Source organism: Lithobates pipiens, unplaced genomic scaffold, assembly GCF_037356315.1.
Source record: "Lithobates pipiens isolate NorthernLeopardFrog02 unplaced genomic scaffold, aLitPip1_a1.2 Scaffold_13, whole genome shotgun sequence".
In the NCBI taxonomy this organism is placed as follows: domain Eukaryota; kingdom Metazoa; phylum Chordata; class Amphibia; order Anura; family Ranidae; genus Lithobates; species Lithobates pipiens.
The window spans coordinates 424,728,187-424,753,229 of NW_027507718.1; the positions used below are offsets into that span (position 1 = coordinate 424,728,187).

General features: G+C 39.3%; 2 protein-coding genes across 2 annotated transcripts; both read right to left on the bottom strand.

Annotated features, from left to right (window-relative positions):
- Window positions 1-3,894: 3,894 nt before the first annotated feature.
- Window positions 3,895-4,428, bottom strand: LOC143976162 (interferon lambda-2-like). Its single transcript, XM_077478605.1, has one exon. The coding sequence runs from the start codon at window positions 4,426-4,428 to the stop codon at window positions 3,895-3,897; it is 534 nt and encodes a 177-aa protein (XP_077334731.1).
- Window positions 4,429-12,889: 8,461 nt separating this feature from the next.
- Window positions 12,890-13,516, bottom strand: LOC143976163 (interferon lambda-2-like). Its single transcript, XM_077478606.1, has one exon. The coding sequence runs from the start codon at window positions 13,421-13,423 to the stop codon at window positions 12,890-12,892; it is 534 nt and encodes a 177-aa protein (XP_077334732.1). The 5' UTR covers window positions 13,424-13,516.
- Between the last annotated feature and the right edge of the window lie 11,527 nt (window positions 13,517-25,043).

Sequence of the window (25,043 nt, forward strand, 5' to 3'; positions counted from 1 at the left end):
TTGTGTTTAAACCATTTTTTAACCAACAAGATTGAAACTTTTTTTTATAATTTTTATAATTAAAAAAAAAAACATCACAATAATAAGTCACAAACAATAGCATGTGGGGATAGAGGTTTATAAAGAAATAAAAGATTGTGAGACTTTAATTGGCTATCTCTTTGATTTTCTTCATCCACACATTTGTTGCTGGTTAGTATTGCAGAACGTATGGATGGCAGAAACAGCCAGACAACTAGTATATCCAGAAGAAGATCAGTATTGGTGTTCCCTGTATTTATCTCTATTGAGCTTTACTTTAGTCATAATTATCTGCATAAACTGTACGCTACCACATTATTAAAAATATTTTTATATTGGCAGTTGATAGTTTGTACTTATTTCACCTAGAAGATCAACTGATTAACTGAACATTAGTCTTTCCATTTATATTGGTAATTTACTCCCAGCATATCATTGCTTTAAAAATGTACCTAAATGCAATACATGGATCTGTAAAGTTACTCTGTGTAAACGCAAAGCTATGTATGATTTGATTGCATCTTGTTTATATACAGTACAGGACATATGATCTGCTCCCCATCAGGTGAAATGCCAGAACTTTTGATGTTTTCATTGCCAGTACACGATAAATACCATACATATGGTAACTAATTTCAGTTGATCTTTACCTTAGTTGTAGCAAGATTTGGTTGGACCACTAATCTTATATAGCCATCCACCAAGGCAGGCAAGAAAAGGGTAATGGTAATACATGAACTGGATTACCAATAGGTTCTAGAAATAACAAAAATCTAAAAACCATATAGATGCAACATTATATATGAAGAAAAGTTTAAAGAAAAGGAAAAGTAGGTACATTAGTTTTAAAGGTCAATGTCCCACCTACAGTTAACACCTAGAGGCATTCCAGTCTGAATCCTAAAGATCCTAAATACTTCACACCAAAGTAAACAATGGCGTAAATGTCCCCAATGTACAGAACAATCAGTATGCTCAATAAAATGGAAAGATAAAAAAAAAAAAAAAAAATTCTAGACACGGTAGGGCACTGTCCTACACCGTGTTGTTCACCTATTTGCTTCAGCAGCCTTCCAATGCATCCCACATATTGTAATCTGCACTTTGAATAGGTAAGAATTTAAACCATGTTCTTGGTGTTACTGCTTAAGCACTGATGGATACAGCCAATCATTAGCCAATACAGATTGTGCCATTCTGATTTTTGTATGAACTTTACAATAGCAAAATGTATTGAGCCCATATTTGAAAGACCCCTTCACCTTAATCCAAGTATCAGACTTAAAGGGGCTGTACATCTTTGTGTTTTTTCACCTTAATGCATCCTATGCATTAAGGTGAAAAAACACCTGCCATTGATCGGCCCCCTAGCCCCCCGTTTTACTTACCTGAGCCCTGTAATTCTGTTGGCCGTGACACGCTCTCCCTCTCTCCACGAGGTCCCGTCTCTTGATTGGATAGATTGATAGCAGTGCAGCCATTGGCTCCCGTTGCTGTCAATCAAATCCAATGACGTGGGTGGCGGTGCCGAGTCCAGCATTCGCCAGCTATGGATGCAAATGCTAGAATTGGGAGCGCACCCGAAAGGTAATCCCCTGGGAGAGTGCTTCTCCTATGGGTTATCTAATGGAGGGAGGAGCCGCGAGAGCCGAGAAGAACAGGTTCAGGGCCACTCTGTGCAAAACGAGCTGCACAGTGGAGGTAAGTATGACCTGTCTGTTATTTAAAAAAATGAACCCTTAAAGTCAAATTAATTATGATATCAAAAAGACTGGGTGAAATAAGGGATCCCAAGGTGAGTTTCCTCTTAGAAGAGAAGTGAGAACCTACTTATAAAATGGTATGTAGCTTATTATCCCCAAGTAAAATGGGCAAATGATGGCTAATAATTAGTTTAATAGTAGTTTAATACTCAGTGGAAAAAATGGTTTCAAATATATTTTTGCCAGACAATCATTAGTTGTCACTTTCACCTAAAAAGAAAACTCCCTGCTTTACCTCCTGTAAATTGTATTAGCTACATTCAGAGTACACTGTAAATATTTTCTCTGTCTTAAGCTGAATACACAGTATGCAATTTTCTTTAGATTTTTTCCTTTTAGATGTAGCAAAACCATATAATATGAAGTCAAACCTAAACACTTTCAATATGTATGCAGTCAGGCAGGCCCTTGCGCTACATGGTTTTGGTAAAACCAAAGGAAATAAATCAACAGTTGTCTAGTGTGTATCCAGCTTTAGTCTTTCTATAATGACCTTGTTTTCTGAACCAAGGGACTTATTATCCAAACTATTTCTTCTAGCTAATGTAAGTTCACCCACTGGCACAGCTTTAATAGTATAGTAGTTTGAGGTTGACAACTGGTAGCAGGCAATGTTGAATTTCTCACCTTTGTTCATTTGCAATGTTGCCTGTGTATAATGGCCGGGAAGCAGTTTTTGTATCATTGATTTTTTTTCTTCAAATATGTGTGATTTCAGGATACCACTGGTAATCTGGTTTTCATATTGCCATTACCATCTTCTTGCCTACCTTGGTGGGTATATATATAAAGATAGGAGGATATATCCATACTTTGATTTCCAAAATACAAAGCATTCCTCTAGCAATTATCTGGAATTTAATGGTTTGTTCTGTTTCACAGTGAACTGTGTCATACATCATCTATTTAGAAGTTATATTCTTTCTTTCTACCGAGCCAACACTTGCACAAATATTGTATAGAAAGTTACACAAAGACACAAACTTCTGAAAAAAGGATTAAACACAAATATCTGTGTAATACTTTTCAACTTTCTATTTATTAATTGCACATGTGTGTATATACATTTATCACTGAAATAAATTAAAAACGTTTTTGTTTAACATAATGAATTTCAGTTGAATTACAGATACATTTCTTCCTCTGGGTATCTAGAAATGCATGAAATAAATATTTTAATATCTTATTAATAATATTAAATAAATAATATTAAATACTTATGGGTCAAAATTAAATATGAAAACATATGTCAAGAAAATCCCCTTTCACAACAATTATATTCCATTAAACTGTCTGTATCATACGTACATATTTATTGCAACGTGTATATATATATATATATATATATATATATATATATATATATATATATATATATATATATATATATATACACACAGTATATACATTTATCACTAAAATTAAATATTGTTTTCTTTAAATAAATCAATTACAGATATATTATATCCACCAGGGAGGTAGAAACTTGTGAAATATATATTCCTAATAACTTATGTAATATAAATAATAAATAAATAAATAACAATAAATACTTATAGGTTTAAACATGGATATAAGCAGATATGACAAGATAAAATAATATGAAATAAATAAGATTAAATACTTATAGGTTAAAAAAAATATTATAAGCACATATGACAAAAAAATTCCCTTTCACTACTACTACTCTTTACACTGAATTTGTGCTGTGTAGAGAGTAGGTCGGTCATTTGTGGGTTGCTGAGGAATCTTGTTTGCTGGGATAAGCAGTTAGGTCCATAAGGTCCATAAGTTTGTGGTTACGAAATCCCTTATAGGATTGGTTGATAGTGAATAAATCATGTAGTTGCAAATTTCAGGAATGTACTTTATGGATGAATTTCCTATAGATTTTAGTAGATGAAAGATGAGTAGATACTTTTTAAAAAAAAAGTAGTACTGTATGTCTTTCAGTAGTACGGTATAGACGAATATGTCTATGTTGAAAAAGTCCATCCTTTGCTGGTTATCCTTCATCATGATGGTCTTCTTGACTCTAATATGTTCAGGTAAAGAATAAGAGACTTATCTGTGCTTACAGTGGTGAGATTGTTTGATATAGAAGTGTAAGTTAGTGGTTGAGAGCCCAACATGTGACATCTTCTACTCTCAGAGGGATAAGGCTAAGTATTACAGCCTCCTGGACACAATCTGGAGATGCTGCCTCCTTAAAATGCTGGAGGTGATGTAGCCACAGCTTCAGCTCGGGTGACGTGGGTTCGTTGTATTCTGAAGATCCTCTACAGACCATTAGATCATCTTTCAGTTTGAGGTAAACCATAAGTGCCTGTTTTACAGTATCATTTTGAGCAGACACAGACATGTTCTTTAGAACCTCAACTGTTAGTGACACCCGCTCCAAAGTCAGGATGAGAGGATCCCTCTGGGTAAGATCACATACAGATGGTTTGTGTCTCAGCATTCTTCTGTAGCATCTCATTGCATTGGTAGACATGTTCTTTTCATGATCGTGTTGCAGCTCCTTTAGTGTTGTTATGTCAGAGGACGTCACTGATAAATAGCGGGATTTCGGGCAGAGTCTCCTGTGCAAGCGCCCACTTACTGAAACCAGTAAAATGCTCAACACCACCAGCCTGATATCCATTTTTGCTCTGCTGGCTTGGATCTGATGATGTCTTTCTGGTTGCAGATATTTGTTCCTTTACACTGTCACTCCACAGTGCTAGTCTCTGGTTGATCTGAAGTCTTGTATCCATGATTCTTCTTTTATATTCCTGTTTGCAGGAGAAAAATGTCCTAATTTTCATGATGTTGTGAAGTTCTCTTTCGTTCAGAACTCAAGTGACATGAGAGAGACGATAGCTGCTCTGGGAACTTCTATATAACTTTCAGTTTCCTTTCTATACAGGTAAGAAGGTAACATCAGATAGCTGTTGAGATTCTTCTACCTGTCACACAAGAAACTCCTCCTTCCTGACACAGGACTCTCCTGTGTACGGAGGACCCAGGTTTATCATGTATTTTTAAGGAACTTTTACAACATATTATTGCCAACAGAAAAAAAAACATAACACCGCTTTATAAATGTTCTTTCATACAAGTCTAAAAACGTAAAAAGAAGGAAGAAAATATAGGAAAGGTGTGTTAACATAACATATAAAATAACAGTTTAGGGATTGTGTTTAAACCATTTTTTAACCAACAAGATTGAAACTTTTTTTTATAATTTTTATAATTAAAAAAAAAAATCACAATAATAAGTCACAAACAATAGCATGTGGGGATAGAGGTTTATAAAGAAATAAAAGATTGTGAGACTTTAACCACTTGCCGACCGCCTCACGCCGATGTACGTCGGCAGAATGGCACGGGCAGGCATAAGCACGTACATGTACGTGATTTGCCTCCCGCGGGTCGGGGGCCCGATCGGGCCCCCGCCCGGTGCCTGCGGCGGTCGGTTTTCGTTCGGGAGCGATCCCGGACGAGGGGACGGCCATTCATTCATGGCCACCCCCTCGCGATCGCTCCCGACGAATGGAAATCCTCGGTGACATCACTTCCTCTCCTGTAATGTAAACACAGGAGAGGAAGTGATGTATTCTCTCCTCCGTGTCGGTATTTTTCGTTCCGACACGGAGGAGAGCGGATCAGTGAGTTGCACCAACACATCCCACACACAGTAGAACATGCCAGGCACACTCACACCCCCCCTTTACCCCCCGATCACCCCCCCAATTACCCCTGCCCCCCCAGTCACAGTGACACCAATGTCATTTTTTTTTTTTTTTTTTTTTTTTTTTGCATTGGTGTCATTTGTGACTGTAATAACTGTTAGGGCAGTTAGGGTTAGCCCCCTTTAGTTCTAATGTACCCCCCTAACCCCCCCAATAAAGGTTTAACCCCGTGATCACCCCCCGTCGCCAGTGTCACTAAGGCTGGGTTCACATTGCAGCGGTTTATGAGAACGAATGTGATTCGCACCGCACTGCAGTGCAAATCACATCCGATCTCTGTGCGATTCGAGTTCAGCCATTCGCCGCACCCGCCGCACCCGCCACACCCGCCGCACCCGCCGCAAATTCGCACGGGACCCTTTTTTTGGCCCGCAGCAGAATCGGATCGCATGGGTGTTCACACCATGCGATCCGAGTTTGCAGATCGCACTGCGATATGCGAACTGATCTGGGGGTGTCAGTAACATTTCACTGACACTCCCAGCAGTTCGCATAGGGCAGTGTGAACTGCCGCCTGGAGGCATGCGATGCGGGAACCCGCCGCGGATTCGCGGCGTTCCCGCATCGCTCCAGTGTGAACCCAGCCTAATAAGCGATCATTTTTCTGATCGCCGTATTAGTGTCACAGGTGACGCTAGTTAGGCAGGTAGGTATTTAGGTTCGCCGCAGCTTTTTATAGCGCTAGGGACCCCCATATACTACCGCATAAAGCCCCCTGATTGCCCCCTAGTTAACCCTTTCACCAGTGATCACCATATAACTGTTACAGGTGACGCTGGTTGGTTAGTTATTTTTTTATAGTTTCAGGGCACCCGCCATTTATTACCTAATAAAGGTTTAACCCCCTGATCACCCGGCAGGTGTCATTTGTGACTAATAACTGTTAGGGCAGTTAGGGTTAGCCCCCTTTAGTTCTAAGGTACCCCCCTAACCCCCCCAATAAAGGTTTAACCCCGTGATCACCCCCCGTCGCCAGTGTCACTAAGGCTGGGTTCACATTGCAGCGGTTTATGAGAACGGATGTGATTCGCACCGCACTGCAGTGCAAATCACATCCGATCTCTGTGCGATTCGAGTTCAGCTATACAGATAGTATGGCTGAATTCGTGTCGCACCCGCCGCACCCGCCGCAAACTCGCACGGGACCCTTTTTTTGGTCCGCAGCAGAATCGGATCGCATGGGTGTTCACACCATGCGATCCAAGTTTGCAGATCGCACTGCGATATGCGAACTGATCTGGGGGTGTCATTAACATTTCACTGACACTCCCAGCAGTTCGCATAGGGCAGTGTGAACTGCCGCCGGGAGGCATGCGATGCGGGAACCCGCCGCGCATTCGTGGCGTTCCCGCATCGCTCCAGTGTGAACCCAGCCTAATAAGCGATCGTTTTTCTGATCGCTGTATTAGTGTCACAGGTGACGCTAGTTAGGCAGGTAGGTATTTAGGTTCGCCGCAGCTTTTTATAGCGCCAGGGACCCCCATATACTACCGCATAAAGCCCCCTGATTGCCCCCTAGTTAACCCTTTCACCAGTGATCACCATATAACTGTTACAGGTGACGCTGGTTGGTTAGTTATTTTTTTATAGTTTCAGGGCACCCGCCATTTATTACCTAGTCTCACTAGTGTACCCCTAAATTTAGGGGTGTCTACTTTCTAAAATGGGGTCATTTGGGGGGGGGGTTTGTGCCATCTTGGCATTTTATGGCCTTCAAAACTGTAACGCCCTTAGAAAGCCTGAAGGCGGTGCTTGGTTTTTGGGGCCCCGTACGCGGCTAGGCTCCCAAAAAGTCCCACATATGTGGTATCCCCGTACTCAGGAGAAGCAGCAGAATTTATTTTGGGGTGTCATTTCACATATGCCCATGGCATGCGTGAGCAATATATCATTTAGTGACAACTTTGTGAAAAAAAAAAAAAGTTTGTAATTTTCCCGCAACTTGTGGCAAAATATAAAATATTCCATGGACTCAACATGCCTCTCAGCAAATAGCTTGGGGTGTCTACTTTCTAAAATGGGGTCATTTGTGGGGGTTTTGTGCCATCTTGGCATTTTATGGCCTTCAAAACTGTAATAGGTAGTGAGAAGTGAACTCAAAAAATTACGCCCTTAGAAAGCCTGAAGGCGGTGCTTGGTTTTCGGGGCCCCGTACGCGGCTAGGCTCCCAAAAAGTCCCACATATGTGGTATCCCCGTACTCAGGAGAAGCAGCAGAATTTATTTTGGGGTGTCATTTCACATATGCCCATGGCATGCATGAGCAATATATCATTTAGTGACAACTTTGTGAAAAAAAAAAAAAAAAAAAAAAAGTTTGTAATTTTCCCGCAACTTGTGGCAAAATATAAAATATTCCATGGACTCAACATGCCTCTCAGCAAATAGCTTGGGGTGTCTACTTTCTAAAATGGGGTCATTTGTGGGGGTTTTGTGCCATCTTGGCATTTTATGGCCTTCAAAACTGTAATAGGTAGTGAGAAGTGAACTCAAAAAATTACGCCCTTAGAAAGCCTGAAGGCGGTGCTTGGTTTTCGGGGCCCCGTACGCGGCTAGGCTCCCAAAAAGTCCCACATATGTGGTATCCCCGTACTCAGGAGAAGCAGCAGAATTTATTTTGGGGTGTCATTTCACATATGCCCATGGCATGCATGAGCAATATATCATTTAGTGACAACTTTGTGAAAAAAAAAAAAAAAAAAAAAAAGTTTGTAATTTTCCCGCAACTTGTGGCAAAATATAAAATATTCCATGGACTCAACATGCCTCTCAGCAAATAGCTTGGGGTGTCTACTTTCTAAAATGGGGTCATTTGTGGGGGTTTTGTGCCATCTTGGCATTTTATGGCCTTCAAAACTGTAATAGGTAGTGAGGCGTGAAATCAAAAATTTACGCCCTTAGAAAGCCTGAAGGCGGTGCTTGGTTTTCGGGGCCCTGTACGCGGCTAGGCTCCCAAAAAGTCCCACATATGTGGTATCCCCGTACTCAGGAGAAGCAGCAGAATTTATTTTGGGGTGTCATTTCACATACGCCCATAGCATGTGTGAGCAATATATCATTTAGTGACAACTTTGTGTAAAAAAAAAAAAAAAATTTTTTTTTTGTCATTATTCAATCGCTTGAGGCAAAAAAATAAAATATTCAATGGGCTCAACATGCCTCTTATCAATTTCCTTAGGGGGTCTACTTTCCAAAATGGGGTCATTTGGGGGGGTTTTGTACTGCCCTGTCATTTTAGCACCTCAAGAAATGAGATAGGCAGTCGTAAACTAAAAGCTGCGTAAATTCCAGAAAACGTACCTTAGTTTGTAGATGTGACAACTTTTGCGCAAACCAATAAATATACAATTATTGACTTTTTTTTTACCAAAGACATGTGGCTGAATACATTTTGGCCTAAATGTATGACTAAAATTGAGTTTATTGGATTTTTCTAATAACAAAAAGTAGAAAATATCATTTTTTTTCAAAATTTGCGGTCTTTTTACGTTTATATCGCAAAAAATAAAAATCGCAGAGGCAATCAAATACCATCAAAAGAAAGCTCTATTTGTGGGAAGAAAAGGACGCAAATTTTGTTTGGGTACAACATTGCATGACCGCGCAATTACCAGTTAAAGCAGCGCAGTGCCAAAGTGTAAAAAGACCTCTGGTCATTTACCAGCAAAATGGTCCGGTCTGAAAGTGGTTAATTGACTATCTCTTTGATTTTCTTCATCCACACATTTGTTGCTGGTTAGTATTGCAGAACGTATGGATGGCAGAAACAGCCAGACAACTAGTATATCCAGAAGAAGATCAGTATTGGTGTCCCCTGTATTTATCTCTATTGAGCTTTACTTTAGTCATAATTATCTGCATAAACTGTACGCTACCACATTATTAAAAATATTTTTATATTGGCAGTTGATAGTTTGTACTTATTTCACCTAGAAGATCAACTGATTAACTGAACATTAGTCTTTCCATTTATATTGGTAATTTACTCCCAGCATATCATTGCTTTAAAAATGTACCTAAATGCAATACATGGATCTGTAAAGTTACTCTGTGTAAACGCAAAGCTATGTATGATTTGATTGCATCTTGTTTATATACAGTACAGGACATATGATCTGCTCCCCATCAGGTGAAATGCCAGAACTTTTGATGTTTTCATTGCCAGTACACGATAAATACCATACATATGGTAACTAATTTCAGTTGATCTTTACCTTAGTTGTAGCAAGATTTGGTTGGACCACTAATCTTATATAGCCATCCACCAAGGCAGGCAAGAAAAGGGTAATGGTAATACATGAACTGGATTACCAATAGGTTCTAGAAATAACAAAAATCTAAAAACCATATAGATGCAACATTATATATGAAGAAAAGTTTAAAGAAAAGGAAAAGTAGGTACATTTAATACCTAGAGGCATTCCAGTCTGAATCCTAAAGATCCTAAATACTTCACACCAAAGTAAACAATGGCGTAAATGTCCCCAATGTACAGAACAATCAGTATGCTCAATAAAATGGAAAGATAAAAAAAAATCTAGACACGGTAGGGCACTGTCCTACACAGTGTTGTTCACCTATTTGCTTCAGCAGCCTTCCAATGCATCCCACATATTGTAATCTGCACTTTGAATAGGAAATAATTTAAACCATGTTCTTGGTGCTTAAGCACTGATGGATACAGCCAATCATTAGCCAATACAGATTGTACCATTCTGATTTTTGTATGAACTTTACAATAGCAACATGTATTGAGCCCATATTTGAAAGACCCCTTCACCTTAATCCAAGTATCAGACTTAAAGGGGCTGTGAATAATTGTGTTTTTTCACCTTAATGCATCCTATGCATTAAGGTGAAAAAACACCTGCCATTGATCGGCCCCCTAGCCCCCCGTTTTACTTACCTGAGCCCTGTAATTCTGTTGGCCGTGACACGCTCTCCTTCTCTCCACGAGGTCCCGTCTCTTGATTGGATAGATTGATAGCAGCGCAGCCATTGGCTCCCATTGCTGTCAATCAAATCCAATGACGTGGGTGGCGGTGTCGAGTCCAGCATTCGCCAGCTATGGATGCAAATGCTAGAATTGGGAGCGCACCTGCAAGGTAATCCCCTGGGAGAGTGCTTCTCCTAGGGAGTTATCTAATGGAGGGAGGAGCCACGAGAGCCGAGAATAGCAGGTTCAGGGCCACTCTGTGCAAAACGAGCTGCACAGTGGAGGTAAGTATGACATGTCTGTTATTTAAAAAAACTAACCCTTAAAGTCACATTAATTATGATATCAAAAAGACTGGGTGAAATAAGGGATCCCAAGGTAAGTGTCCTCTTAGAAGAGAAGTGAGAACCTACTTATAAAATGGTATGTAGCTTATTATCCCCAAGTAAAATGGGCAAATGATGGCTAATAATTAGTTTAATAGTAGTTTAATACTCAGTGGAAAAAATGGTCTCAAATATATTTTTGCCAGACAATCATTAGTTGTCACTTTCACCTAAAAAGAAAACTCCCTGCTTTTCCTCCTGTAAATTGTATTAGCTACATTCAGAGTACACTGTAAATATTTTCTCTGTCTTAAGCTGAGTACACAGTATGCAATTTTCTTTAGATTTTTTCCTTTTAGATGTAGCAAAACCATATAATATGAAGTCAAACCTAAACACTTTCAATATGTATGCAGTCAGGCAGGCCCTTGCGCTACATGGTTTTGGTAAAACCAAAGGAAATAAAACAACAGTTGTCTAGTGTGTATCCAGCTTTAATCTTTCTATAATGACCTTGTTTTCTGAACCAAGGGACTTATTATCCAAACTATTTCTTCTAGCTAATGTAAGTTCACCCACTGGCACAGCTTTAATAGTATAGTAGTTTGAGGTTGACAACTGGTAGCAGGCAATGTTGAATTTCTCACCTTTGTTCATTTGCAATGTTGCCTGTGTATAATGGCCGGGAAGCAGTTTTTGTATCATTGATTTTTTTTCTTCAAATATGTGTGATTTCAGGATACCACTGGTAATCTGGTTTTAATATTGCCATTATCATCTTCTTGCCTACCTTGGTGGGTATATATATATATATAAAGATAGGAGGATATATCCATACTTTGATTTCCAAAATACAAAACATTCCTCTAGCAATTATCTGGAATTTAATGGTTTGTTCTGTTTCACAGTGAACTGTGTCATACATCATCTATTTAGAAGTTATTTTCTTTCTTTCTACCGAGCCAACACTTGCACACATAGTGTATAGAAAGTTACACAAAGACACAAACTTCTGAAAAAAAGATTAAACACAAATATCTGTGTAATACTTTTCAACTTTCTATTTATTAATTGCACATGTGTGTATATACATTCATCACTGAAATAAATTAAAAATGTTTTTGTTTAACATAATGAATTTCAGTTGAATTACAGATACATTGCTTCCTCTGGGTATCTAGAAATGCATGAAATAAATATTTTAATATCTTATCAATAATATTAAATAAATAATATTAAATACTTATGGGTCAAAATGAAATATGAAAACATATGTCAAGAAAATCCCCTTTCACAACAATTATATTCCATTAAACTGTCTGTATCATACGTACATATTTATTGCAACGTGTGTGTGTGTGCATATATATATATATATATATATATATATACACATACACACAGTATATACATTTATCACTAAAATTAAATATTGTTTTCTTTAAATAAATCAATTACAGATATATTATATCCACCAGGGAGGTAGAAACTTGTGAAATATATATTCCTAATAACCTATGTAATATAAATAATAAATAAATAACAATAAATACTTATAGGTTTAAACATGGATATAAATAGATATGACAAGATAAAATAATATGAAATAAATAAGATTAAATACTTATAGGTTAAAAAAAATATTATAAGCACATATGACGAAAAAATTCCCTTTCACTACTACTACTCTTTACACTGAATTTGTGCTGTGTAGAGAGTAGGTCGGTCATTTGTGGGTTGCTGAGGAATCTTGTTTGCTGGGATAAGCAGTTAGGTCCATAAGGTCCATAAGCTTGTGGTTACGAAATCCCTTATAGGATTGGTTGATAGTGAATAAATCCTGTAGTTGCAAATTTCAGGAATGTACTTTATGGATGAATTTCCTATAGATTTTAGTAGATGAAAGATGAGTAGATACTTTTTTTAAAAAAAGTAGTACTTTAGGCCTTTCAGTAGTAAGGTATAGACAAATATGTCTATGTTGAAAAAGTCCATCCTTTGCTGGTTATCCTTCATCCTGATGGTCTTCTTGTCTCTAATATGTTCAGGTAAAGAATAAGAGACTTATCTGTGCTTACAGTGGTGAGATTGTTTGATATAGAAGTGTAAGTTAGTGGTTCAGAGCCCAACATGTGACATCTTCTACTCTCAGAGGGATAAGGCTAAGTATTACAGCCTCCTGGACACAATCTGGAGATGCTGCCTCCTTAAAATGCTGGAGGTGATGTAGCCACAGCTTCAGCTCGGGTGACGTGGGTTCGTTGTATTCTGAAGATCCTCTACAGACCATTAGATCATCTTTCAGTTTGAGGTAAACCATAAGTGCCTGTTTTACAGTATCATTTTGAGCAGACACAGACATGTTCTTTAGAACCTCAACTGTTAGTGACACCCGCTCCAAAGTCAGGATGAGAGGATCCCTCTGGGTAAGATCACATACAGATGGTTTGTGTCTCAGCATTCTTCTGTAGCATCTCATTGCATTGGTAGACATGTTCTTTTCATGATCGTGTTGCAGCTCCTTTAGTGTTGTTATGTCAGAGGACGTCACTGATAAATAGCGGGATTTCGGGCAGAGTCTCCTGTGCAAGCGCCCACTTACTGAAACCAGTAAAATGCTCAACACCACCAGCCTGATATCCATTTTTGCTCTGCTGGCTTGGATCTGATGACGTCTTTCTGGTTGCAGATATTTGTTCCGTTACACTGTCACTCCAAAGTGCTAGTCTCTGGTTGATCTGAAGTCTTGTATCCATGATTCTTCTTTTATATTCCTGTTTGCAGGAGAAAAATGTCCTAATTTTCATGATGTTGTGAAGTTCTCTTTCGTTCAGAACTCAAGTGACATGAGAGAGACGATAGCTGCTCTGGGAACTTCTATATAACTTTCAGTTTCCTTTCTATACAGGTAAGAAGGTAACATCAGATAGCTGTTGAGATTCTTCTACCTGTCACACAGGAAACTCCTCCTTCCTGACACAGGACTCTCCTGTGTACGGAGGACCCAGGTTTATCGTGTATTTTCAAGGAACTTTTACAACATATTATTGCCAACAGAAAAAAAAACATAACACCGCTTTATAAATGTTCTTTCATACAAGTCTAAAAACATAAAAAGAATGAAGAAAATATAGGAAAGGTGTGTTAACATAACATATAAAATAACAGTTTAGGGATTGTGTTTAAACAATTTTTTAACCAACAAGATTGAAACTTTTTTTTATAATTAAAAAAAAAAAACATCACAATAATAAGTCACAAACAATAGCATGTGGGGATAGAGGTTTATAAAGAAATAAAAGATTGTGAGACTTTAATTGGCTATCTCTTTGATTTTCTTCATCCACACATTTGTTGCTGGTTAGTATTGCAGAACGTATGGATGGCAGAAACAGCCAGACAACTAGTATATCCAGAAGAAGATCAGTATTGGTGTCCCCTGTATTTATCTCTATTGAGCTTTACTTTAGTCATAATTATCTGCATAAACTGTACGCTACCACATTATTAAAAATATTTTTATATTGGCAGTTGATAGTTTGTACTTATTTCACCTAGAAGATCAACTGATTAACTGAACATTAGTCTTTCCATTTATATTGGTAATTTACTCCCAGCATATCATTGCTTTAAAAATGTACCTAAATGCAGTACATGGATCTGTAAAGTTACTCTGTGTAAACGCAGCTATGTATGATTTGATTGCATCTTGTTTATATACAGTACAGGACATATGATCTGCTCCCCATCAGGTGAAATGCCAGAACTTTTGATGTTTTCATTGCCAGTACACGATAAATACCATAACATAACATATAAAATAACAGTTTAGGGATTGTGTTTAACCACTTTCAGACCGGACCATTTTGCTGGTCAATGACCAGAGGTCTTTTTACAATTTGGCACTGCGCTGCTTTAACTGGTAATTGCGCGGTCATGCAATGTTGTACCCAAACAAAATTTGCGTCCTTTTCTTCCCACAAATAGAGCTTTCTTTTGATGGTATTTGATTGCCTCTGCGATTTTTATTTTTTGCAATATAAACGTAAAAAGACCGCAAATTTTGAAAAAAAATGATATTTTCTACTTTTTGTTATTAGAAAAATCCAATAAACTCAATTTTAGTCATACATTTAGGCCAAAATGTATTCAGCCACATCTCTTTGGTAAAAAAAAAGTCAATAACTGTATATTTATTGGTTTGCGCAAAAGTTGTCACATCTACAAACTAAGGTACGTTTTCTGGAATTTACGCAGCTTTTAGTTTACGACTGCCTATCTCATTTCTTGAGGTGCTAAAATGGCAGGGCAGTACAAAACCCCCCCAAATGACCCCATTTTGGAAAGTAGACCCCCTAAGGAAATTGATAAGTGGCATGTTGAGCCCATTGAATATTTTATTTTTTTGCCTCAAGCGATTGAATAATGACAAAAAAAAAATGTTTTATTTTTTTTACACAAAGTTGTCACTAAATGATATATTGCTCACACATGCTATGGGCATATGTGAAATGACACCCCAAAATAAATTCTGCTGCTTCTCCTGAGTACGGGGATACCACATATGTGGGACTTTTTGGGAGCCTAGCCGCGTACGGGGCCCCGAAAACCAAGCACCCCCTTCAGGCTTTCTAAGGGCGTAAATTTTTGATTTCACTTCTCACTACCTATTACAGTTCTGAAGGCCATAAAATGCCAAGATGGCACAAAACCCCCACAAATGACCCCATTTTAGAAAGTAGACACCCCAAGCTATTTGCTGAGAGGCATGTTGAGTCCATGGAATATTTTATATTTTGCCACAAGTTGCGGGAAAATTACAAACTTTAATTATTATTATTTTTTTTTTCACAAAGTTGTCACTAAATGATACATTGCTCACACATGCCATGGGCATATGTGAAATGACACCCCAAAATAAATTCTGCTGCTTCTCCTGAGTACGGGGATACCACATGTGTGGGATTTTTTGGGAGCCTAGCCGCGTACGGGGCCCCGAAAGCCAAGAACCGCCTTCAGGTTTTCTAAGGGCGTAAATATTTGACTTCACTCCTCACTACCTATTACAGTTTTGAAGGCCATAAAATGCCAAGATGGCACAAAACCCCCACAAATGACCCCATTTTAGAAAGTAGACACCCCAAGCTATTTGCTGAGAGGATTGTTGAGTCCATGGAATATTTTATATTTTGCCACAAGTTGCGGGAAAATTACAAACTTTTTTTTTTTTTCACAAAGTTGTCACTAAATGATATATTGCTCACGCATGCCGTGGGCATATGTAAAATGATACCCCAAAATAAATTCTGCTGCTTCTCCTGAGTACGGGGATACCACATATGTGGGACTTTTTGGGAGCCTAGCCGCGTACGGGGCCCCGAAAACCAAGCACCGCCTTCAGGCTTTCTAAGGGCGTTACAGTTTTGAAGGCCATAAAATGCCAAGATGGCACAAACCCCCCAAATGACCCCATTTTGGAAATTAGACACCCCTAAATTTAGGGGTACACTAGTGAGACTAGGTAATAAATGGCGGGTGCCCTGAAACTATAAAAAAAATAACTAACCAACCAGCGTCACCTGTAACAGTTATATGGTGATCACTGGTGAAAGGGTTAACTAGGGGGCAATCAGGGGGCTTTATGCGGTAGTATATGGGGGTCCCTGGCGCTATAAAAAGCTGCGGCGAACCTAAATACCTACCTGCCTAACTAGCGTCACCTGTGACAGTAATACAGCGATCAGAAAAACGATCGCTTATTAGGCTGGGTTCACACTGGAGCGATGCGGGAACACCACGAATCCGCGGCGGGTTCCCGCATAGCATGCCTCCCGGCGGCAGTTCACACTGCCCTATGCGAACTGCTGGGAGTGTCAGTGAAATGTTAATGACACCCCCAGATCAGTTCGCATATCGCAGTGCGATCTGCAAACTCGGATCGCATGGTGTGAACACCCATGCGATCCGATTCTGCTGCGGACCAAAAAAAGGGTCCCGTGCAAGTTTGCGGCGGGTGCGACACGAATTCAGCCATACTATCTGTATGGCTGAACTCGAATCGCACAGAGATCAGATGTGATTTGCACTGCAGTGCGGTGCGAATCACATCCGTTCTCATAAACCGCTGCAATGTGAACCCAGCCTTAGTGACACTGGCGACGGGGGGTGATCACGGGGTTAAACCTTTATTGGGGGGGTTAGGGGGGTACCTTAGAACTAAAGGGGGCTAACCCTAACTGCCCTAACAGTTGTTACAGTCACAAATGACACCTGCCGGGTGATCAGGGGGTTAAACCTTTATTAGGTAATAAATGGCGGGTGCCCTGAAACTATAAAAAAATAACTAACCAACCAGCGTCACCTGTAACAGTTATATGGTGATCACTGGTGAAAGAGTTAACTAGGGGGCAATCAGGGGGCTTTATGCGGTAGTATATGGGGGTCCCTGGCGCTATAAAAAGCTGCGGCGAACCTAAATACCTACCTGCCTAACTAGCGTCACCTGTGACACTAATACAGCGATCAGAAAAATGATCGCTTATTAGGCTGGGTTCACACTGGAGCGATGCGGGAACGCCACGAATCCGCGGTGGGTTCCCGCATCGCATGCCTCCCGGCGGCAGTTCACACTGCCCTATGCGAACTGCTGGGAGTGTCAGTGAAATGTTAATGACACCCCCAGATCAGTTCGCATATCGCAGTGCGATCTGCAAACTCGGATCGCATGGTGTGAACACCCATGCGATCCGATTCTGCTGCGGACCAAAAAAAGGGTCCCGTGCGAATTTGCGGCGGGTGCAGCGGGTGCGGCGGGTGCGACGCAAATTTAGCCATACTATCTGTATGGCTGAACTCGAATCGCACAGAGATCGGATGTGATTTGCACTGCAGTGCGGTGCGAATCACATCCGTTCTCATAAACCGCTGCAATGTGAACCCAGCCTTAGTGACACTGGCGACGGGGGGTGATCACGGGGTTAAACCTTTATTGGGGGGGTTAGAGGGGTACCTTAGAACTAAAGGGGCCTAACCCTAACTGCCCTAACAGTTATTACAGTCACAAATGACACCAATGCAAAAAAAAAAAAATAATTACATTGGTGTCACTGTGACTGGGGGGCAGGGATAATTGGGGGGGTGATCGGGGGGGTGTGAGTGTGCCTGGCATGTTCTACTGTATAGTGTCGTGTTGGTGCAACTCACCGATCCTCTCTCCTCGGTGTCGGAACGAAAAATACCGACACGGAGGAGAGATTACATCACTTCCTCTCCTGTGTTTACATTACAGGAGAGGAAGTGATGTCACGGAGCATTTCCATTCGTCGGGAGCGATCGCGAGGGGGTGGCCATGAATGAATGGCCGTCCCCTCATCCCGGATCGCTCCCGAACGAATACCGACCGCCGCAGGCACGGGGGGGGCCCGATCGGGCCCCCACCCGCGGGAAGGCAGGGACGTACAGGTACGCCCATATGCCTGCCCGTGCCATTCTGTCGACGTACATCGTCGTGCGGCGGTCGGCAAGTGGTTAAACCATTTTTTAACTAACAAGATTGAAACTTTTTTTTATAATTAAAAAAAAAAACATCACAATAATAAGTCACAAATAATAGCATGTGGGGATAGAGGTTTATAAAGAAATAAAAGATTGTGAGACTTTAATTGACTATCTCTTTGGTTTTCTTCATCCACACATTTGTTGCTGGTTAGTATTGCAGAACGTATGGATGGCAGAAACAGCCAGACAACTAGTATATCCAGAAGAAGATCAGTATTGGTGTCCCCTGTATTTATCTCTATTGAGCTTTACTTTAGTCATAATTATCTGCATAAACTGTACGCTACCACATTATTAAAAATATTTTTATATTGGCAGTTGATAGTTTGTACTTATTTCACCTAGAAGATCAACTGATTAACTGAACATTAGTCTTTCCATTTATATTGGTAATTTACTCCCAGCATATCATTGCTTTAAAAATGTACCTAAATGCAATACATGGATCTGTAAAGTTACTCTGTGTAAACGCAAAGCTATGTATGATTTGATTGCATCTTGTTTATATACAGTACAGGACATATGATCTGCTCCCCATCAGGTGAAATGCCAGAACTTTTGATGTTTTCATTGCCAGTACACGATAAATTCCATACATATGGTAACTCATTTCAGTTGATCTTTACCTTAGTTGTAGCAAGATTTGGTTGGACCACTAATCTTATATAGCCATCCACCAAGGTAGGCAAGAAAAGGGTAATGGTAATACATGAACTGGATTACCAATAGGTTCTAGAAATAACAAAAATCTAAAAACCATATAGATGCAACATTATATATGAAGAAAAGTTTAAAGAAAAGGAAAAGTAGGTACATTAGTTTTAAAGGTCAATGTCCCACCTACAGTTAATACCTAGAGGCATTCCAGTCTGAATCCTAAAGATCCTAAATACTTCACACCAAAGTAAACAATGGCGTAAATGTCCCCAATGTACAGAACAATCAGTATGCTCAATAAAATGGAAAGATAAAAAAAATTCTAGACACGGTAGGGCACTGTCCTACACCGTGTTGTTCACCTATTTGCTTCAGCAGCCTTCCAATGCATCCCACATATTGTAATCTGCACTTTGAATAGGAAATAATTTAAACCATGTTCTTGGTGCTTAAGCACTGATGGATACAGCCAATCATTAGCCAATACAGATTGTACCATTCTGATTTTTGTATGAACTTTACAATAGCAACATGTATTGAGCCCATATTTGAAAGACCCCTTCACCTTAATCCAAGTATCAGACTTAAAGGGGCTGTAAATAATTGTGTTTTTTCACCTTAATGCATCCTATGCATTAAGGTGAAAAAACACCTGCCATTGATCGGCCCCCTAGCCCCCCGTTTTACTTACCTGAGCCCTGTAATTCTGTTGGCCGTGACACGCTCTCCCTCTCTCCACGAGGTCCCGTCTCTTGATTGGATAGATTGATAGCAGCGCAGCCATTGGCTCCCGTTGCTGTCAATCAAATCCAATGACGTGGGTGGCGGTGTCGAGTCCAGCATTCGCCAGCTATGGATGCAAATGCTAGAATTGGGAGCGCACCCGCAAGGTAATCCCCTGGGAGAGTGCTTCTCCTAGGGAGTTATCTAATGGAGGGAGGAGCCGCGAGAGCCGAGAATAGCAGGTTCAGGGCCACTCTGTGCAAAACGAGCTGCACAGTGGAGGTAAGTATGACATGTCTGTTATTTAAAAAAACTAACCCTTAAAGTCACATTAATTATGATATCAAAAAGACTGGGTGAAATAAGGGATCCCAAGGTGAGTGTCCTCTTAGAAGAGAAGTGAGAACCTACTTATAAAATGGTATGTAGCTTATTATCCCCAAGTAAAATGGGCAAATGATGGCTAATAATTCGTTTAATAGTAGTTTAATACTCAGTGGAAAAAATGCTCTCAAATATATTTTTGCCAGACAATCATTAGTTGTCACTTTCACCTAAAAAGAAAACTCCCTGCTTTTCCTCCTGTAAATTGTATTAGCTACATTCAGAGTACACTGTAAATATTTTCTCTGTCTTAAGCTGAATACACAGTATGCAATTTTCTTTAGATTTTTTCCTTTTAGATGTAGCAAAACCATATAATATGAAGTCAAACCTAAACACTTTCAATATGTATGCAGTCAGGCAGGCCCTTGCGCTACATGGTTTTGGTAAAACCAAAGGAAATCAAACAACAGTTGTCTAGTGTGTATCCAGCTTTAATCTTTCTATAATGACCTTGTTTTCTGAACCAAGGGACTTATTATCCAAACTATTTCTTCTAGCTAATGTAAGTTCACCCACTGGCACAGCTTTAATAGTATAGTAGTTTGAGGTTGACAACCGGTAGCAGGCAATGTTGAATTTCTCACCTTTGTTCATTTGCAATGTTGCCTGTGTATAATGGCCGGGAAGCAGTTTTTGTATCATTGATTTTTTTTCATCAAATATGTGTGATTTCAGGATACCACTGGTAATCTGGTTTTAATATTGCCATTATCATCTTCTTGCCTACCTTGGTGGGTATATATATATATATATATATATATAAAGATAGGAGGATATATCCATACTTTGATTTCCAAAATACAAAGCATTCCTCTAGCAATTATCTGGAATTTAATGGTTTGTTCTGTTTCACAGTGAACTGTGTCATACATCATCTATTTAGAAGTTATTTTCTTTCTTTCTACCGAGCCAACACTTGCACAAATAGTGTATAGAAAGTTACACAAAGACACAAACTTCTGAAAAAAAGATTAAACACAAATATCTGTGTAATACTTTTCAACTTTCTATTTATTAATTGCACATGTGTGTATATACATTCATCACTGAAATAAATTAAAAATGTTTTTGTTTAACCACTTTCAGACCGGACCATTTTGCTGGTAAATGACCAGAGGTCTTTTTACACTTTGGCACTGCGCTGCTTTAACTGGTAATTGCGCGGTCATGCAATGTTGTACCCAAACGAAATTTGCGTCCTTTTCTTCCCACAAATAGAGCTTTCTTTTAAAGGTATTTGACTGATTCTGCGATTTTTATTTTTATGCGATATAAACGTTTTCAAATTTTGAAAAAAAATGATATTTTCTACTTTTTGTTATTAGAAAAATCCAATAAACTCAATTTTAGTCATACATTTAGGCCAAAATGTATTCAGCCACATGTCTTTGGTAAAAAAAAAGTCAATAATTGTATATTTATTGGTTTGCGCAAAAGTTGTCACATCTACAAACTAAGGTACATTTTCTGGAATTTACGCAGCTTTTATTTTATGACTGCCTATCTCATTTCTTGAGGTGCTAAAATGGCAGGGCAGTACAAAACCCCCCCCAAATGACCCCATTTTGGAAAGTAGACACCCTAAGGAAATTGATAAGAGGCATGTTGAGCCCATTGAATATTTTATTTTTTTGCCGCAAGCGATTGAATAATGACAAAAAAAAAAATTTTTTTTTTTTTTACACAAAGTTGTCACTAAATGATATATTGCTCACACATGCCATGGTTATATGTGGAATTGTACCCCAAAATACATTCTGCTGCTTCTCCTGAGTACGGGGATACCACATGTGGTCGACTTTTTGGAAGCCTAGCCGCGTACGGGGCCCCGAAAGCCAAGCACCGCCTTCAGGATTTCTAAGGGCCTACATATGTCATTTTACTCCTCACTACCTATCACAGTTTTGAAGGCCATAAAATGCCAAGATGGCACAAAACCCCCACAAATGACCCCATTTTAGAAAGTAGACACCCCAAGCTATTTGCTGAGAGGCATGTTGAGTCCATGGAATATTTTATATTTTGCCACAAGTTGCGGGAAAATGACAAACTTTATACATTTTTCACAAAGTTGTCACTAAATGATATATTGCTCACACATGCTATGGGCATATGTGAAATTACACCCCAAAATAAATTCTGCTGCTTCTCCTGAGTACGGGGATACCACATGTGTGGGATTTTTTGGGAGCCTAGCCGCGTACGGGGCCCCGAAAACCAAGCACCGCCTTCAGGCTTTCTAAGGGCATACATTTTTAATTTCACGCCTCACTACCTATTACAGTTTTGAAGGCCATAAAATGCCAAGATGGCACAAAACCCCCACAAATGACCCCATTTTAGAAAGTAGACACCCCAAGCTATTTGCTGAGAGGCATGTTGAGTCCATGGAATATTTTATATTTTGCCGCAAGTTGCGGGAAAGTTACAAACTTTTATTTTTTTTATTTATTTTTTTCACAAAGTTGTCACTAAATGATATATTGCTCACGCATGCCATGGGCATATGTGAAATGACACCCCAAAATAAATTCTGCTGCTTCTCCTGAGTACGGGGATACCACATATGTGGGACTTTTTGGGAGCCTAGCTGCGTACGGGGCCCCAAAAGCCAAGAACCGCCTTCAGGCTTTCTAAGGGCGTAAATCTTTGATTTCACGCCTCACTACCTATTACAGTTTTGAAGGCCATAAAATGCCAAGATGGCACAAAACCCCCACAAATGACCCCATTTTAGAAAGTAGACACCCCAAGCTATTTGCTGAGAGGCATGTTGAGTCCATGGAATATTTTATATTTTGCCGCAAGTTGCGGGAAAATTACAAACTTTTTTTTTTTTTATTTTTTTTTTCACAAAGTTGTCACTAAATGATATATTGCTCACGCATGCCATGGGCATATGTAAAATGACACCCCAAAATAAATTCTGCTGCTTCTCCTGAGTACAGGGATACCACATGTGTGGGATTTTTTGGGAGCCTAGGTGCGTACGGGGCCCCGAAAGCCAAGAACCGCCTTCAGGCTTTCTAAGGGCGTAAATCTTTGATTTCACGCCTCACTACCTATTACAGTTTTGAAGGCCATAAAATGCCAAGATGGCACAAAACCCCCACAAATGACCCCATTTTAGAAAGTAGACACCCCAAGCTATTTGCTGAGAGGCATGTTGAGTCCATGGAATATTTTATATTTTGCCACAAGTTGCGGGAAAATTACAAACTTTTATTTTTTTTAATTTTTTTTTCACAAAGTTGTCACTAAATGATATATTGCTCACACATGCCAGGGACATATGTGAAATGACACCCCAAAATAAATTCTGCTGCTTCTCCTGAGTACGGGGATACCACATGTGTGGGACTTTTTGGGAGCCTAGTCGCGTACGGGGCCCCGAAAACCAAGAACCGCCTTCAGGATTTCTAAGGGTGTAAATTTTTGATTTTACACCTCACTACCTATCACAGTTTTGAAGGCCATAAAATGCCAAAATAGCACAAAACCCCCCAAAATGACCCCATTTTGGAAAGTAGACACCCCAAGCTATTTGCCGAGAGGCATGGTGAGTATTTTGCAGCTCTCATTTGTTTTTGAAAATGAAGAAAAAAAAAATAATGTATATTTTTTTCTTTTTTTCAATTTTCAAAACTTTGTGACAAAAATGAAGGTCTGCAAAATACTAACCATACCTCTCGGCAAATAGCTTGGGGTGTCTCCTTTCCAAAATGGGGTCACTTGGGGGGATTTTGTGCTATCTGGGCATTCCATGGCCTCCGAAACTGTGATAGGCAGTGAGGAATGAAATCTAAAATTTACACCCTTAGAAATCCTGAAGGTGGTGCTTGGATTTTGGGGTACCGTACGCGGTTAGGCTCCCAAAAGGTCTCACACTTGTGGTATCCCCGTACTCAGGAGAAGCAACAGAATGTATTTTGGGGTGTAATTTTACATATAACCATGGCATGTTTGAGCAATATATCATTTAATGACAACTTTGTGCAAAAAAAAAAAAAATAATAATAATAATGTATTTTTTCCACAACTTTTGTCAAAATATAAAATATTCCATGGACTCGACCTGCCTCTCAGCAAATAGCTTGGGGTGTCTACTTTCTAAAATGGGGTCATTTGGGGGGGTTTTGAACTGTCCTGGCATTTTATGCACAACATTTAGAAGCTTATGTCACACATCATCCACTCTTCTAACCACTTGAAGAAAAAGCCCTTTCTGACACTTTTTGTTTACATGAAAAAATATTTTTTTTTGCAAGAAAATTACTTTGAACCCCCAAACATGAAGTGTTTTTTTAAAGCAAAAGCCCTACCGATTAAAATGGTGGGTGTTTCATTTTTTTTTTTACACGGTATTTGCGCAGCGATTTTTCAAACGCATTTTTTGGGGAAAAAACACACTTTTTTTTATTTTAATGCACTAAAAATCACTATATTGCCCAAATGTTTGATGAAATAAAAAATATGATCTTAGGCCGAGTACATGGATACCAAACACGACATGCTTTAAAATTGCGCAGAAACGTGCAGCGGCGACAAACTACGTACATTTTTAAAAGCCTTTAAATGCCTTTACAGGTGACCACTTTAGATTTACGGAGGAGGTCTACTGCTAAAATTAGTACCCTCGATCTGACCTTCGTGGTGATATCTCACATGCATGGTGCAATTGCCGTTTACATATGCCACCAGACCAACGCTTGTGTTCCGCGTTGCGCCTTAGCAGGGGGGGACAGGGGTGTTTTTTTTTTTTTTTTTTTTATTATTTTTTTTGCTTTTTTTTTTTTTTTTAAACTGTTCCTTTCATTTATATATATATTTTTTATGATTTTTATTGTTATCTCAGGGAATGTAAATATCCCCTATGATTGCAATAGGTAGTGACAGGTACTCTTTTTAAAAAAAATTAGGGTCTATCAGACCCTAGATCT